General features: G+C 34.6%; 1 protein-coding gene across 1 annotated transcript in view; it reads left to right on the top strand.

Annotated features, from left to right (window-relative positions):
• ERC2 (ELKS/RAB6-interacting/CAST family member 2) overlaps window positions 1-17,240 on the top strand; it is a 916,748-nt gene that overhangs the window by 438,053 nt on the left and 461,455 nt on the right. Inside the window, exons 9-10 of the mRNA XM_029918083.1 lie at window positions 3,979-4,119; window positions 7,233-7,373. Of these exons, the coding sequence (XP_029773943.1) occupies window positions 3,979-4,119; window positions 7,233-7,373 (282 nt within the window). The remainder of the gene's footprint in view (window positions 1-3,978; window positions 4,120-7,232; window positions 7,374-17,240) is intronic.

The following is a 17,240-nucleotide window of genomic DNA, read 5'->3' as shown; positions in this document are numbered from 1 at the left end:
GAAGCTTTTTGTCATGATGAGGTCCCATGAGTTTAGTTTTGCTTTCATTTCCCTTGCCTTTGGGGATGTGTCAGGTAGGAAATTGCTGTGGTTGAGGTCAAAGAGGTTGTTTCCTACTTTCTCCTCGAGGGTTTTGATGGTTTCCTGTCTCACATTCAGGTCCTTCAGCCATTTTGAGTTAATTTTTGTGTATGGTGTAAGCAAGTGGTCTAGTTTCATTCTTCTACATGTTGCTGTCCAGTTGTCCCAGCACCACCTGCTAAAGAGGCAGTCTTTTTTCCATTGGATACTCTTTCCTGCTTTGTCAAAAATTAGTTGGCTGTACATTTGTGGGCCCAGTTCTGGGTTCTCTATTCTATTCCATTGGTCCATGTGTCTGTTTTTGTGCCAATACCATACTGTCTTGATGATGACAGCTTTGTAGTAGAGGCTAAAGTCTGGGATTGTGATGCCTCTTGTTGGGAGATTTTTGGTAACTGATTCAATTTTCTTTCTTGATTAAAAACCCTCAAGAAAGTAGGCATAGAAGGAATATTCCTCAACTTCATAAAGGCTATATACGAAAGGCCCACGGCTAATATCATCTTCAATGGGGAAAAACTGAGAGCTTTTTCCCTAAGATCAGGAAGATGACAGGGATGTTCAGTCTCGCTACTGTTGTTCAACATAGTACTGGAAGTCCTAGCCTTAGTAGTCAGACAACAAAATGAAATAAAAGGCATCCAAATTGGCAAGGAAGAAATCAAACTTCCACTTTTCACAGATGACATGACACATTACATGGAAAATCCGAACGACTCTACCAAAAAACTGCTAGAATTGATTCATGAATTCGGCAAAGTGGTAGGATATTAAGTCAATGTACAGAAATTGGCTGCATTTCTGTACACCAATAATGAATCAGTAGAAAGTGATACCAAAGAATCAATCCCATTTAAAATTGTACCAAAAACCACAAAATACCTAGGAATAAATCTAACCAAAGACATAAAAGATCTGTATGCTGAAAACTATAGAAAGTTTTTGAAAGAAATTGAAGAAAACACAAAGAAATGGAAAAGTATTCCATGCTCATATATTGAAAGAACAAATAATGTTAAAATGTCCATACTACCGAAAGCAGTCTATACATTCAGTGTAATCTTTATCAAAATAACATTAGCATTCTTCACACAACTACAGCAAACAATCCCAAAATTTGTATTGAACCTCAAAAGACTCCAAATAGCCATAGTAATGTTGAAAAAGAAAACCAAAGCTGAAGACATCACAATTCCGGACTTTAAGCTGTGTTACAAAGCTGTAATCATCAAGGTGGTATGGTACTGGCACCAAAACAGATAATAGATCAATGGAATAAAATAGAGAACCCAGAAATGGACCCACAAATATATGGCCAATTAATCTTTGACAAACAGGAAAGAGTATCCAATGAAAAAAAAGTCTTTTAAGGAAATGGTTCTGGGAAAACTGGCCAGTGACATGCGTGAGAATGAGCCTGGACCACTTTCTTACACCATACACAAAAGTAATTTCAAAATGTATGAAAGACCTAAATATAATACAGGAAGTAATCAAAATCCTTCAGGAGAAAATAGGCAGCAACCTCTTTGACTTCAGCTACAGCAACTTCTTACTTATCATGTCTCTGGAGGTAAGGGAATTAAAAACAAAAATGAACTATTGGGACCTCATCAAGAAAAAGTATGCACAACAAAGAAAACAAAACTAAAAGCCACTGATGGAATGGGAGAAGATATTTGCAAATGACATATTGGATAAAGAGTTAGCATCTAAAAATCTATAAGTAACTACCAAACTCACCCCAAAAAACAAATAATCCAGTGAAGAAATGGGCAGAAGACATGAATAGATGCTTTTCTGAAAAAGACATCAATGGCTGACAGACACATGAAAAGATGCTCAACATCATTCGCTTTTAAGTGGGAAATACAAATCAAAAGCACAATGAGATACCACCTCACACCTGTCAGAATGGCTAAAATTAGCAACTCAGGAAACAACAGATATTGGCAATGATGCAGAAGAGGGGGAACACTTTTGCACTGTTGCAGGAATGCAAACTGGTCCAGCCACTCTGGAAAACAGTATGGCGTTTCCTCAAAAAATTAAAAATACAACTACCCTATGACCCAGTAATTGCACTATTAAGAGTTTATCCAAAGGATACAAATATGATGATTCAAAGGGCCATATGATCACCCAATGATAGCAGCTCTATCACCCATAGCCAAAGTATGGAAAGACTTCAAATGTCCATTGACTGATGAATCAATAAAGAAGATGCGGTGTGTGTGAGTGTGTGTATGTATATATAGATACATGTATATGCATATATGTATAGTGTGTATATGTGTATATATATACATATATATACACACACACACACACACAAACACACACAATGGAATACTACTTGGCAATGAAAAGAATGAAATCTTGCCATTTGCACCAATGTGGTTAGAACTAGACTGTATCATGCTAAGTTAAATAAGTCAGAGAAAGACAGATATCATATGATTTCAATCATGTGGAATTTGAGAAACTCAACAGATGAACATGGGGAAGGGAAGGAAAAATAAAATAAAAACAGAGAGGGAGCAAACCATAAGAGACTCTTAAATGCAGAGAACACACTGAGGGTTGCTGGACGAGGAGTGGGTGGGGGAAGAGGTTAAATTGGTGAATTGCAATAAGGAGGGTTCTTTTAGGGATGAACATTGGGTGTTATATTAAGAGATTAATACTTGGTTCTACCTCTAAAGACACTACACTGTATGTTATCTAAGTTGAAAATTAAAAGAAAAAAAAAAAGAATTGTCATCCAAAAGGGAGTTCAGATATGTGTTGGGTAATATGAAGCAGATTTCAGAAACTAACTCAATCTTACCCAAATAGAATTTTACTTAAAAAGAAGAAGGCTCTTATTCTGATATTGGTAAGTCTCCATATTTTTGGAATACATGTCTACCAGAGTAGTGTTTTCATTTCAGTATATAAGTCAAGAGTGGCAAGGTGCTCAGATCTCCTTAAGTGGCACCATGCATATGTTTGTGGCAGTGTGGCCTTATAGACATGGCTGAGACTCAGAGAGTCCTGAATTCTAGGGTGTGCCTTCTGTTTATGTGCTGGGTCACCTTGGATGAATTAGCCGGTCCTTGGTCTGGGTTTCTCACTACTACACTGTTACTAGTAGCACTGGTTCAGACCCCACAGTTGTGATGATGTCTAGGTGGAGAAGGACACTTCACAGTCCCTAGCTTTCAGTAAAGGGAAGCTGCTGTTTAAACTTTGTCAAATTCAACTAATATTTTGGGAGTCTCTACTGATTGCCAATAAGCCATTGAAAAAATACGGAAGAAAATGAACATCTCCAGGAACATTATAAAATCACTTATACAATGAGCTCATTATTTTGTCTCAGGTTCTCAGTGTGAGTTCAGACCTAGATCAGACCCTAGAGGGCCTATATCTTGCCCCACTCAGATCTCCTTTCTAGCCAGAGAAGAGTCTTCAGAAACCAAGGAAGTTTCTTTGTTATCATATGGGAAAGCCCAGCAAAGAAGGTTGAACCAACAGGTTAGTTCTGCTTTTTCCACTCTCCATCGAAGGCTTTAGTAAGTCTAGTAAAGTCATGGTGCCTAAACCTCCATCTTCTGGAACTGCTTTTAGAGTTTTTCAAGTACTGCCATGAACCAAAACAACCTCAGAGCTTGAACATTAAAAAGTCCCTTGCAACTCTGTGATGCTAACTTTTATTAGTAAGCCAAAAGCCATATTGATTGTCTTTTCCAAATGCTGTTACATGTGCGTAACAAACCCTATTTAGACTATCTTGCATGTTTTGATCATATAGAACATTTCTTACATTTATTGCTTCCCATTTCCTTTTGTAGCATGCCTTGGCACACACACTGATGTTTTCTCACTTCCTCTTTTTTAACAATTGCCTCAAAGGAGAGAATAATTGAACGTTTGAAAGAACAGAGGGAGAGAGATGATCGAGAAAGACTAGAAGAGATAGAATCTTTCCGAAAAGAGAACAAAGACCTGAAAGAGAAGGTCAATGCTTTACAAGCTGAATTGACTGAAAAAGAGGTGAGTCTGGAAAAACAAACGAACTATGCCAATAGTCCTATTCATGGTAGCTTCAAGAGACTACAGAGTTTGAGGGGCTGTGTGAAGACTCTGAGGACATAGTTACCTTTCCTTTGCAAAACTGCCTGAGTTCAAAGGAAAGTATTTACTGTAACTCCCTTCAGCAGGATGCCCTATGTTTTTCTTCTCTGCTGTGTGTACAGTGTAGCTCCTTGAAAATTTTCTTGTTATCTTAACCACATTTGTGTGGCTTATTCTATATATTTTCAGTGTCCCAGAATCTTTTGCTTGGGGTAATGACAATGTCAATAATAATAATAACATCTCCACTTTATTAAGGGTCTTTTATATGCTAATCTTTGTGCTGGGTACTCTACATTCATCTGTGCTTCTCAAAAGGATCACTCAGTACCTCCAGGTTAGGAGATATGGTACCATGCTGGACACAAAGTATAGGTTGAATGTGGCTACTCTTCTGGAATATCAATTTTACATTATGGTAAATAATTTAAAATAATGTTTTCATACTAGAGAAAACATGGATACAGAATAAAAATCTTAGCTGCATTTTAAAAGTAAAACAATATACTTTAAAGAAATTTCTTGCTTGGGGGTTATGGAGAGAATGCATTGGGCTATACTCCCTATGCTTGGAGGGATACCTGTAACTCCTTTAGTTAGGGATACTTTGATGGAGAAGTTTGAGAAGCAGCCATGCATGGAATTTTGTCCAGTCTCCAAAACTCTGAGATATATGCCATTGTCCACAATTGCCCCTTTATACTTATTTTTGTCCATAGGAAATGTCCATCTCCTTTAGGGCTATTACAGATCCTTTCTCCCTATTGGACTATATCACTGCACAGGTGTCCATTTTCCAGCCCCACATTATTACCTCAGCCCTTGAGTTTTGATAATTCTATACAAATTAAAGTACTGTCTCAATGAGGAATCCAAGCGGGGAAGAATTGATGTGTAATAGAAACAAAATTCATTTTCCCTAAGATAAGTACACTAGGTTTTTTTGTTTTTGTTTTGTTTTACAGAGAGATTATTTCTTTGATATAAAAATAAAGAGTATAAATCCTACTATTCCTACTATTTCACTGCTAAATCTATCTTGGGGGATCTGTAAAGACTGTAGTTAGTATGAGACAAGGCACAGAAGCTTTCACCCCATTTGCAATTTGAATAGCTGATTGCAAGTGTTATTCATGGGTTTGCACCTTGAAATCAGTGTGTGTGTGTGTGTGTGTGTGTGTGTGTGTGTGTGTAATTGAAAAGAGATCTTGATGACATGGTGGAACATAGCTTTAAATGAAAATAAATTTGTAAACAATGCCTACACTGTATGATTTCAGACAGGCATTTCAGCACACATTTATTTTTCCTGTATAGTAATGTGCTTGCCACTGGGATGGGTGTGTCAGTTGAGGGTCCACCAGAAAAACAACTGTATTAAATAATGTAACCATATTAAGAAATTTATTGCAAGAAATTGGCTTATGTTGTTATGGGGGCAAGTCTGAATTCACAGGCAGCCCATCAGAAAGGGCAGGCTAGAAACACTCCAGACAGAAACTGGGTAAGCAGTCCACAGGTGGATTTCTTCCTTCTCGGGGAATTCTCAGTCCTGCTCTTAAGGCCTTTCAACCAGTAGAGTCAGGCACACCCAGATTTGGAAAATAATATCCTTTACTTAAAGTCAACTGATGGTAAGTGTCAGTCCCATCTATAAAGTACCTCCAAAGCAACACCTAGATTAGTGTTTGATTGAATAACTGGGGACTATAGCCTAGCCAAGTTGAAACATAAAGCTATCAGACCTAGAAATTTAAAATGTATAAAGAAAAACAACATATAATTGTTGTCAGCTTATAATTTAGTTGGAGTGATAATTACCTTCACCATAGCAAAATGCCTGGATTGCAAAGTCCTTCATTATTTCTGTGGGAGTGGTATGATAAAGAGCATTGAAGCTGGAGCCAGAATTCTGGGTTTGAGACCTCTATCTTCCTTTAATGGAGCACACACCTTGCAAAAGGCACTCAGTTCATGTGAGCCTTAGTTACTTGACCAAAAGATGAGAGTAGCTAACCTGTTCTTCTGAAGGATGTTAGGAGTAACGTTGTTTGCTGAGTGATGGTGGTGGTATCTTTATTAACAAGGTTATTCCAAGGTCCAGGAAGCAGCTCTAATACAAAAGATGAGGTTATGTCATTTACTAAATGGCCCCTGTGTGCTTAATGTCTTTCTAGGTGCTGCAAATGGCCATAAAGGAAACACATAAGGCCTGATGTGGGATAAAACCCGAATATTTTAGTCACATAGTTAGATTTTGCCAGCTGTGCTCACGCTTGGTGATAGATACTGCCTTTGTAGCTCAGCTGAGTTATATTCCATGACATATGCAAGTATTTACTTCCTTACTTTTTAGAATTCAGAGTGTCCAGGAGAGCTTTTGGTTTCTGGGCATGACTGATGAGTGGAGCAACTTGTAAAGCTATGTCTGAGTTGGGGTTTCATTATATTTGTTGAATTTGGACTTACAAAGGACTGAGACATAAAATATGCCCTAAATTTTAAAATAATGTTATCTTTGATTCTACAGAAAATACTTTAAAACCATTGATTATTGTTCTGTTAAAGAAATGGAATTTGATAAAAACTAAACAGGGTTCTTCTTTTATACTTGATTTGTCCTTTGATGGAGGGGAAAGCATTAAAGTCAGCATTTTCTTTCACATTTGTCTTAGAGTCTGCACGACTAGACAGCAATAAACGTAAGTGGAAGGTTCAGGGTGTCTGTTTTGCCGTGAAATGTAAAGACCACCTTGGGACTTACATCATTAGCATGACTTTGAGATGTGAAACATGCATTTACTGACCACACCATTTGGTCACATTTGATTCTATTGCAATTAGATCTGTTCGGTTCTGTAAGTTGGCCAATTTTAATTTCCTGGCCAGAGCCAGCTATTGTTACCTTAGTAAGACTATATTTACCCTTTCTGTCAAATGGATACTTTATTGCTATGCATAGAATCAATGTATTCAAATTGAAGACTTGTAGAAATTGCAGTGTTTTACTCACTAGTGTTCTTTCCTTTCAGTCTAGTTTAATTGACCTCAAGGAACATGCATCTTCATTAGCCTCAGCAGGGCTGAAAAGGGACTCCAAATTAAAATCTCTAGAAATAGCCATTGAACAAAAGAAAGAAGAATGTAGCAAATTGGAAGCACAGTTAAAAAAGGTAAGTGAAGTCCAAGAAAAAAACCCGCTTATATTACAATGAATTTATAAAATGGAAAAGGAAGAGATATTTTGCAGAGAAACAAACCCCCTATCTTTTGCTGTCTGCTGATAAGAGAATTAGGCACTCTTAAGAAGTCTGCATCAAATTGGTTAGTGAACCTAAAAAAATATCTTGGGTTTCCTGTCTGAGAAAAACAAAAAAAAATAGATAAAAATAGTAATGGACATAAGAAAATATTATTAAAACAAGCTGTTACTTTCTGGGTAAATCTCAGCTTTAAAAAAGATAAATGGAAATGTTTGTAACAAATAAAAGAATCCAGAGGCCCCATTTATATTGATAAACTTTACTACTTTCAGAAGTAAGTGAATTATTGTATTGGAACTTTGTAAAAGTTTATTTGACAATATTAAATTTCTAAAAATCTGCCCAAATAGTCAAAGTCCCTAGACTATCTGTGGGATGACTATTTATACTTAACAAAAATGACCTTAATGTCTTAGAAAGCTTGTTGAATGTAGAAGATTTTGGAAAAGAAAACAGGTTCTTTACATTGTAGCATTAACATGTTTTCTCTGAACTGGACATTTTGTGAAGTACATTTCCAGTCATGCATCGTTCCTTTGACTTTTTTCCTGTGTTGTTTGGTATGTCTGCACTCATTGTTCACATAAAACTCATAACTTTATGAGTTTAAGCATTTTGTTTCCCTTTAACAGCTTATACACTTATTCAGAAGAGGTGATAAGAATCTGAATAAACAAAGCATATAATAAAATTTGACTATATGTTATGTATAGCACACTGTAATGGGGATTTATTTGCTAAAGTTATAAAACATATGATGTGGATGATACAGATGTTAAAGCATCATATATCTGTGGAGAAGTTATTCTGATTATTTAAAAATTGAATATACTATTTTGTATGATGCAATACATAACTGAAATGTTCAGTTTACCGCAGAATTTTAGGTAGTTGTCCTAAGAAATTTCACACCAGTAGAGTCACCTTACCATAGATAAATTTAGAGATCAAAGCCCTCTATAGCAAAACAGCAAGAAAATCTCTATATTGCAAAATCTGCTTTCCAATCCACTCAACTCTTTTTTCAATCAGTTTTTGGTTAAGCAGGAATCTTGAACAATAAACACAAGAATTTTAATTGCCCATTTGAGGATACTTAAGTAGCAATTGAGTTGTCTATTTATGCATTGGGTGTATGATAATACATTCTTGACACATATAAGGAATGTGTTCTGTAATATGTTATATGTGCATTTACATATCAAGAAATGAACCCATGAAAGGTACTTTTATTTAATGAACAGTTTTGTGATCACAAGGCAGGCTTCACCTGAGAGAGAACTTCATTAATTCACTTTGCATTAGCTTACCTCAGTTGCATTGTGCTGAGTTCTGAAGAAAGAGGACCTCAATTAGACCTGGCCATGAAAGATACCTTCATCAACTCTTTGTAGCCGTTGTGGAGATGAGGCCACTGCATATATTAATTCTGCAGATATATACTCAACATGCTCCCTTTTAGTGTAAGTCCCCTATGGACTTTGAAACCCTCTAGTAATTAAAAGGAAGAGGTTCACATATTGATACTTACACTTTCCATGTATATGACTTGACTAGTTTAATAAGAGAACATGAATGCATTTCAGTTTAGTTTTTTTCCAGGTAGCTCTGATCTGCCCAAAGTATCACAGCATATGGTTTTCCTTAAACTCTCAGGTAGACGTTGTGTGCTGAAGTTCATAGAGCAAATCCTATAAACATTTTAGCATTATTTCTGCAAATATTTTAACAGTCTGTCACAGCACCAGGATTAAAGTAACAAATATGGTTGTCTTGCTGTAAAAGACCTAATTAATTTTTGGAAAGATAATGTGTTTCTAAGTATATAAGTAATGTTTGCCTATACTATCTCCTAAATGCTTAGTACAGTGAGATTAAATAAGGTAATTATAATTTAAATATTTTCATACCTAACCTACAGATGCTATTTTGTTATTTTTGGCTCTCTAGCATCAACTAAATTCTAAAGTTTAAAATACTTTTCCTAGTAGTCTTTAATTTCTGCTAATAAATAGTTCCATAAAAACCTCAAGTGCCCATCACCTTGAAAAGAATTGAGATCTACATGAAATATTTGAAAATATAAGCCAACAGTATGTGAATATACATATAAACACATCATTTACTCATGGAAAAATAAGCAGCTATAAAAGCTTAAGGAGTGTCTGGGCCTCCTTTTAAATAAATGGGTATGTGACTTGTGAATAAAATATAAAGGGTTACTAAATGAAAGCTGAAAACATAATAGTTTTATTATGTCATAAAAAACCATAAATTCCTAGTGGAATTTTGCTCAAGATTTGTGAGCGTCCAGGTATTTTTGCCATAAAATGTACGTAACATCATAGATGTATTTAGCTGAACAGAAACCTTGTTTGCCAATTATAGTGGGATCCAAATTGTGTTTTAAATTTAGGTTTTATCTAATGAACAATTCTTGATATTGGTAAGGTGAGTTTTTATATAAAAGTTCATGGAGAACATTCACATACATAGTTACTTTTAATCCTTTACTATACTGTTAATTTGAGTCTCCAAATACTTCATAATGAAAAATGGTTATAGGCAGAAAAGGAACTAGTCCTTACACATTGCATCTTACCTCTCAAAGACAATAATATCAAATATTCATGTATGAGGAAAGTTTTACTGTTTTTGTGAGGCTGATAAGATGATACTATCACATAATGTACAACAACTAGTTATGAGCATGCTTTACAAATCAGTGCATTCATTAATCTTAAATAGATACCCAGGGGTTGAGAAGAACCTGATTAGTGGCATGTAGATAATTTTGTCTTTCAAGAGTATATGGTGTTCAATATGTAGAAGTAAGTTTACCTTACATGTCTAGAAATCAATTAAGAATGATTCAAAATGTTATAATTTGTGGTATTTGGTAATTTTCCAATTAGTATCATCTTTGAGAAAAGCATTTTTTTTAACCAGGGTAAAATTACCATTTACTTTATCAAAGTTGAACAAATAAAAAAATTCAGGCTCTTCAAAGTCACATACATGTCTCAGCTTAAAGCATAGTGAAGTTTCTTAAAATATTTCATCTTCTACACCTTGACATTGAGCCACAAGTTAATGATGCAGGTATTTAAGAAATAGAACCTGGGAGTGATAGTTAAAATAATATTCAGTACATTTAAATACACCAAAATTTAAATTTTCTACACAAAAAAGACTGGAGAGCATTATAAATTCTGAAGTACTTGGAACATAATATGATAGTCACTAAAAATTACATTTTTTATTAATTATGAACTAACAGTAGAAGTCGGTAATGGGCAATGGATAATACTGTATACTGGTTCCCTTATTCTTCCTGCTGACTTAATATTTTTCTTCTCCCATTCACTGTTAATCCTGTAATGTCTTGCTTACTGATGTTTGCTATTGCTAACCTGCTGTTTGCTGATCCATATTTTCCTAAAGTTAGACTGAATAGAAACTTTAGGCTTGTGTTAATATAAAAGAAGAGCTATAAATTCAATGATAAGATTTAATTAATCTTTTATTATTACCATCTTTGAAGTTCAGGTAATAAATTGCAGGCTTGGCCAAAAGTACTTCTTCTGATTCATTGCTAGAAGCCAGCACTTCATGTATCATCAAAAGTGGACAGCTTTCTTTATTTCATGGGTTATTTAATTTGAGAAAGGGAAAGTAACACAAACCTTAAATTTCTTATTCCAGCTATTCTTTTTTAGGAGCCAAAGTCAACATTTCTATTTCCCTAGAGCCTCTCACTTTCACTGTGGAATGTTTAGAAACTGAAATTTCTTCTTTTTTAATGACCAGTTTGTGCAAATGCACTGGATTTGTTGAGCTAATGCTGTTTTTCTGGATCTTTCCTTCTTTCCCTGTCTGTGCTTCAATGCCTCCCCAACTTTGCAATGTAGCAAGCTGAGCAGTTGTTCAATCAGATGTACAACCCAGTAAGTCATTTCTGAAAGTTCCGCTGTAACATATCAAAGCATGAGGATCCATTGATCACATGTCACGGTGTGCCATACTGGGGAGGTTTCAAAAATATTTATGAGTCTCTTCCCATTTCCGTTCTGTCAAAAGAAATGACCTGTGCAAAGGCCACTGCCATTTCTTTTGAATGTGAAATTTAAAAATTAGGAACTCAAGGAAATATCAGCTCTAATATCACATCCTTCTAAACGTCAACTCTAAGGCTATAGAAAAGCAGAGGTCAGCTGCAGATCTAGGCTTAGGGAACTCTTTCTTAGATCCTTCTAACTCAGAGTTACTTATGTGAAATGTGATAGTATTTTGTAAAGTAGCAAGCAACTCGATGTAAATTGTATTCAAATGACAGAAGTTAAAATAGGTTTAGATTTAAAAATAGGACCATGCTCCTTGAGATTGGTAAATGCTGAACATTATTGTGGGTTTTGTAAGAGTTAAAAACCTGTCATTTGGCCTAGGACAAACTAAAATATAGTCTAATAACAGATAGTAACAGTTCTGATTATAGCTTAATGGTACACAAAACAGGTAACTAGTAAAAATATTTGTAAAATGGCTGGCCCAGAAGCCACCACTGATTTTTTTTAATCCTAATGACAGGTGTGCATTTATATGAAGCAGTTTATTTGTTTCTTTAACTTATTAAAGAAGAAAGGCCTTTTGTTTTGTCAACTCAACTGGCTTACTGGGTGAAATATTACGTAAAGGTGACCAGAATTTGTCATTTGGTAGATGTGATCTGTGATTTCATGCATTCTAATTACCTCCTATTTATGAATTCCCATCATAGAAAGAAGAATAGCATAGATAAAGGAAACAATGTAGCTTTTAACTTTTTTAAAGCTGCTTTCTAGGCTACATCCAGCATGATACACAAGATGCTTGGATGTATTTCATTAGATTCAAGCTCCACTCTCCAAACTTTAAAACAAATTTTATTTTTGCAGACAGAATTTCTCAATTTCAGTTGATGTATCTTTATTAACCTCTTTCCTCAAATATGATTTTTAATAGGGCAGGAAAAATACTCTGAATTTCCTTTCCTTTAACATTTGAATGGGAGTATAAATAAGCAGGCCGAAGACAATGAGTAGGTGAAGAAGGACAAATTTGGAATATCCTTAAGCTTGAAAATTGACCCTGGGAAAAATGAGTATTTTCTTTAGATCATTTTCTACAGATGTAAAGTAATCCCACTGAAACTGTTTCACATTTACTAGTTAAAGACAGGAAGAAAACCAAAGTATGTCATGTTTTGAGTGTGTTCAGGACAAATGGGGAGGGCCTTTTTCCTGTAGCAGCAAAGGTTTAGCAGGACCACAATAGAATTTCAGCATCCCTGTCAGGATAGGTAGAACCAAAGAAATAGCTCCTTAACCTTTAGACCATTTTCAGAAATATTGATGATATGGCACTTATTAGACTTTGCCTTCATTTCAACCACAGTGCCGGGTCTCCAGGAAGCAAAAACAAACTTTACTCCTCAAATTAATTAAGCTAACCCATTGGTTTGGCATCCTGGGAGTATAGCCAACCTCTCATTATTTTAACTCTCCCTGTTTGTAGATATTCTCATGGTCCAATTCTTTTTTGGACTGATAGGGCTACAGCATGATAGATTTCCTATCCTTAAGAGTCTTTTAAAAAATAATCATGTTTTCCTGGTTATAAAAATAACATATGGTCACAATGGAGAATTTGCAAAAGTATGGATGTATCGGAGAAAATAAAAATAACAGGATATCTCACAGCACAAAGATAATCACTAGGAACATTTGGGTGGTTCCCTACTCAGACATCGTTTTGTTATTCTTGTCCTCTCCTTTCTCCCTATCTCTCTCTTTTCTTCTCTTTCCTCTCACCCCCTCCCCTCCCTTCTTCCCCTTTCTTCCTTTCTTATTTTCCTCTCTCTCCTTTCTTCTCTTTTATTCTTACTTAATACGCTTATTTCTTTTCTCCAAATTGTGTTGTTTATTGAGTTGTAGATCCTATTTTTATAACATTTCATCAGCATTTTCTCCAGTAACTTACTCCAAAACATTGTCATATGGATTATGTATGTTATTTTACTGTATTTACTCATTCTCAAAATGTTGCTCAATCTTTCCTCATTTTTTTTTGCCAGTATATATTCTCTGAAAAACATCTTTCCAATATTAATCTCTCCACATTTCTGTATTTTTCATGAAACAAATTCATGGTCAATGACTGTTGAAAGCTTCCAATAGTTCTTGCTATGATGCATTTTAGAGAAATTCTAGCATTGACACTTCCAGCACTGAATGAAGGCAGCCTTTCTGCCACACCCCAACCAAAATAGAGAACTGCCATTTCACATAACTTGGACAAATGCATAGGTGGAATTTTTTTTTAATTTTAACTTTATTGTTTTTTAATTACTAGAGTAGTGAGGTTTTTAAGAACTTTATTAGGTATTGGTAGTTTTCTTCTACGAATTAAGTCACATAGGCACTTGTTTTTGAGCTTATCTTTTCATTCGTTGGTTTGTATGAGTCATTCTATCCTTTATATAGAATCTTAGATTTGTGGCAAATTTTCATTGCATTTAAATTTTTTTAAATAAAGAAAACTATTTTTAAGTTTGTTGGCTTGTGTTTCCCTTTATAATTTTCTTATATCCTTTATGCTTAGAAGTCATTCTTGGATTTCAAGAATAGACACACCTACATTTAAATTTTTTTTTTAATGTTACCTTTTATGTCATATCTGTCTTTAGTTTATTTTGATTCGTGTTGAAAGGTAAAGTTTTCATGTATATATTTTTAAATCACTTAAATGATAATCTAATTATCCCAGCACCATTTATCAAATAATTTTTTATCCAACTCATCTTGATACTGTTTCAGTGTATGTCTCATCTGGATGAATGTCTTGGTTTCTCAGCTTCCATTTGGTTTTTATCAATATCTGTTGCCTTTTGAGTCAGAATTTTAATTATTGTGACTATAATTTTTAAAAATATCTAGTGAAATAAATTTCACCCTAATTTCTTTATACTTTTCATTTCACTTTGGTTTGTTTAGTGTTCTTCGCCTTTAATTTTCTGTTATTCCAAGTAACCTTTAGGATCACCTTGTCAACTAATTTGGTGATTTTTATTTGAATTATACTCAACCTATAAGATAATTTTAGAATGATACCTTCCCAATATTATTTCTTCCAATTCATGAACTTGATACAACTTTTATTTATTTCAGAGATCTTTTACAGTAAAGGTTTGATATTTTCCTATTATAAGCTTGTTATAGTTCCTTTTAAGGATGGTCCTAAACAATACTATATATATAATTGTTAAGTTACTAAAAATTTATATTAGGTTAATTTTTGGTGAATGCTGTATTATTCCTTTTATTTTCTAACCAGTTATCAGTACTGAGGAAATTTCTTTTATTATTATGTTTATTTTGAATCAGGCTACCCTGAACATTTTGGTGAATTATAACTTAATTGTTTTTGTTAAATAATATCATCTAATAGTTCTATGTCCCTTAATCTAAAGTAAATCAGAGTAAATAAAGGTTCGGCTTCAATATCTTCCTGGGAACATTTTTTTCCTAGAATAGAAATAAACCTACTTTGGAAACTCTTTTACTTTCACTTTAGTCATCCATGTACTACTAAGTGATGCTGTAATGCCATTTCTTAGGAATCTAAAATTTTGTCTTTGTATCCTTGTTATTTCTTATAATAATAACCTTTCTGCAGCTTAACTACCAGTCTGTACTCCTGGAGGAGTTTCGTCTTGTCATTATAAACACAGTGCAGGCTATCTTCAGCCGAATTCCTTTCCTTCCCTTAGTTCTTAACTCCAGACAAATAATGTTTTTTTTAAATCAGTCTCAAATATCTTCTTTGCTATAGCCCTAGTAGTTAGTACACCCAGAGATGGTATCCAAAGTTCTCATAAATTTTTAATAAAACTTTAGAGCTTCTGGGTCCTCAGTTTAGCGCATTGTATAATATCCTTGTTGCTGCAAGGCAAATGACTGACTTGGCGGCACTGGAGGCATGTTTGTGACTGGCCAGGGCACACTTGAGATTCCCTTGGATGTACCTTCACACCTGTAAATTTTTCCCTTTGCCTGGTCATGATCTACTGAAATTCATCTCTTCTGCAAATGCATCTTTTGCAGGGTTCACATTTTATGCACCGGTTTATAAGAAAAAGACCAAGCATTTATCCAGTCTAGAGAGAGAAAAAAATCTTGTTAATGTTCGGTGAGGTCTTCTTGATATGTATGACTGTGTAATCCCCAGGACATGGTGACTGAATTATAAATGCTTTGACAGTCATTGTTAAGTACAGTGGTTTATTTTTGCAATTTTTTTGCCTACTTATGTAAATTATTTGATTCACTCATAGACTAGTTCCCAACATAATGGAAAACTACAGCTATTTAAGAGATAATTCATGGCATGAACATAGCATACAAATACATGCACACACACAAACACACCTCATACTTGCTCTAGACTTTCAATGTCTAAAGAACTCAACTAATATTTGTAATAACACTGAAGATTTGAGGTCACATGTTTTATTTCAGAACTTCCAGAGAACTTCACTTCTCTACTTTGCTAATTTTAGGAAATTCCATAGTTATAGGGATTACATTATAATTGTATTTTTGTTTGAATGGTCTTAAAATGTATTAAGCGTACAATTGGTTCTTTTTATTTTATATATGTGTGACATAAAAATTATTTTGAACATTTGTTTATTTATAAATAGCCTATTTATTCCATCTGTGAAAGAAGATTCATTTTAGAGTAGTTGTAAAATGAATGTTGTAGGTACTTAGAGTTACAAAAGAAGAGTTTCCTTTAGAACTAAGTAGTATAAGATTCAAAGACACATCATTATTAGATTTTGAATGTAGTATTCGGGCTCAGCTTTTATATTTTGTATTAATCAGGTTTAAAATAAAATATAAATTTTACAATATGTTCTAGTTCTATAATCACACTTACAAATTTTATTTTGAAAAGTAATATTTTAGGGGCTCCTGGGCAACTCAGTTGGTTAAGCGACCAACTTTGGCTCAGGTCATGTCTCACATCCGTGAGTTTGAGCTCCGCATCACGCTCTGTGCTGACGGCTCAGAGCCTAGAGCCTGCTTTGGATTCTGTCTCCCTCTTTCTCTGCCCTCCTACCTCACACTCTGTCTTTCTCTCAAAAATAAACAAACATTAAACAAATTTTTTTAATATAATATTTTGTTCATAAAGATGTGAAGGTTGAAACTTCTTTCAGAAGTTTATATATATAAACTATATAAAGCAGTTTATATACCCTGTATTGATGTTCAGATAGGAATTTTATCTTTTTATTTTATTATTTTTTGTGTGTTTCATAAGATTTTATTTTATTTTTTTAAAATAGTTTATTGTCAAATTGGTTTCCATATAACACCCAGTGCTCTTCCCCACAAGTGCCCTCCTCCATCACCACCACCTCTTTTCCCCCTCCCCCGCCCCCTCCCCCTTCAATCCTCAGTTCGTTTTCAGTATTCAGTAGTCTCTCAGGTTTTGCATCCCTCTCTCTCCCCAACTCTCTTTCCCTCTTCCCCTCCCCCTGGTCCTCCATTAGGTTTCTCCTGTTCTCCTGTTAGACCTATGAGTGCAAACATATGGTGTTTGTCCTTCTCCGCCTGACTTATTTTGCTTATCATGACACTCTTGAGGTCCATCCACTTTGCTACAAATGGCCATATTTCATTCTTTCTCATTGCCATGTAGTACTCCATTATATATATATATATATATATA

Source organism: Suricata suricatta, chromosome 12, assembly GCF_006229205.1.
Source record: "Suricata suricatta isolate VVHF042 chromosome 12, meerkat_22Aug2017_6uvM2_HiC, whole genome shotgun sequence".
Taxonomy (NCBI): domain Eukaryota; kingdom Metazoa; phylum Chordata; class Mammalia; order Carnivora; family Herpestidae; genus Suricata; species Suricata suricatta.
Note: the sequence above shows the minus strand (reverse complement) of the source record. Positions and strands in the feature narration are given on the sequence as shown.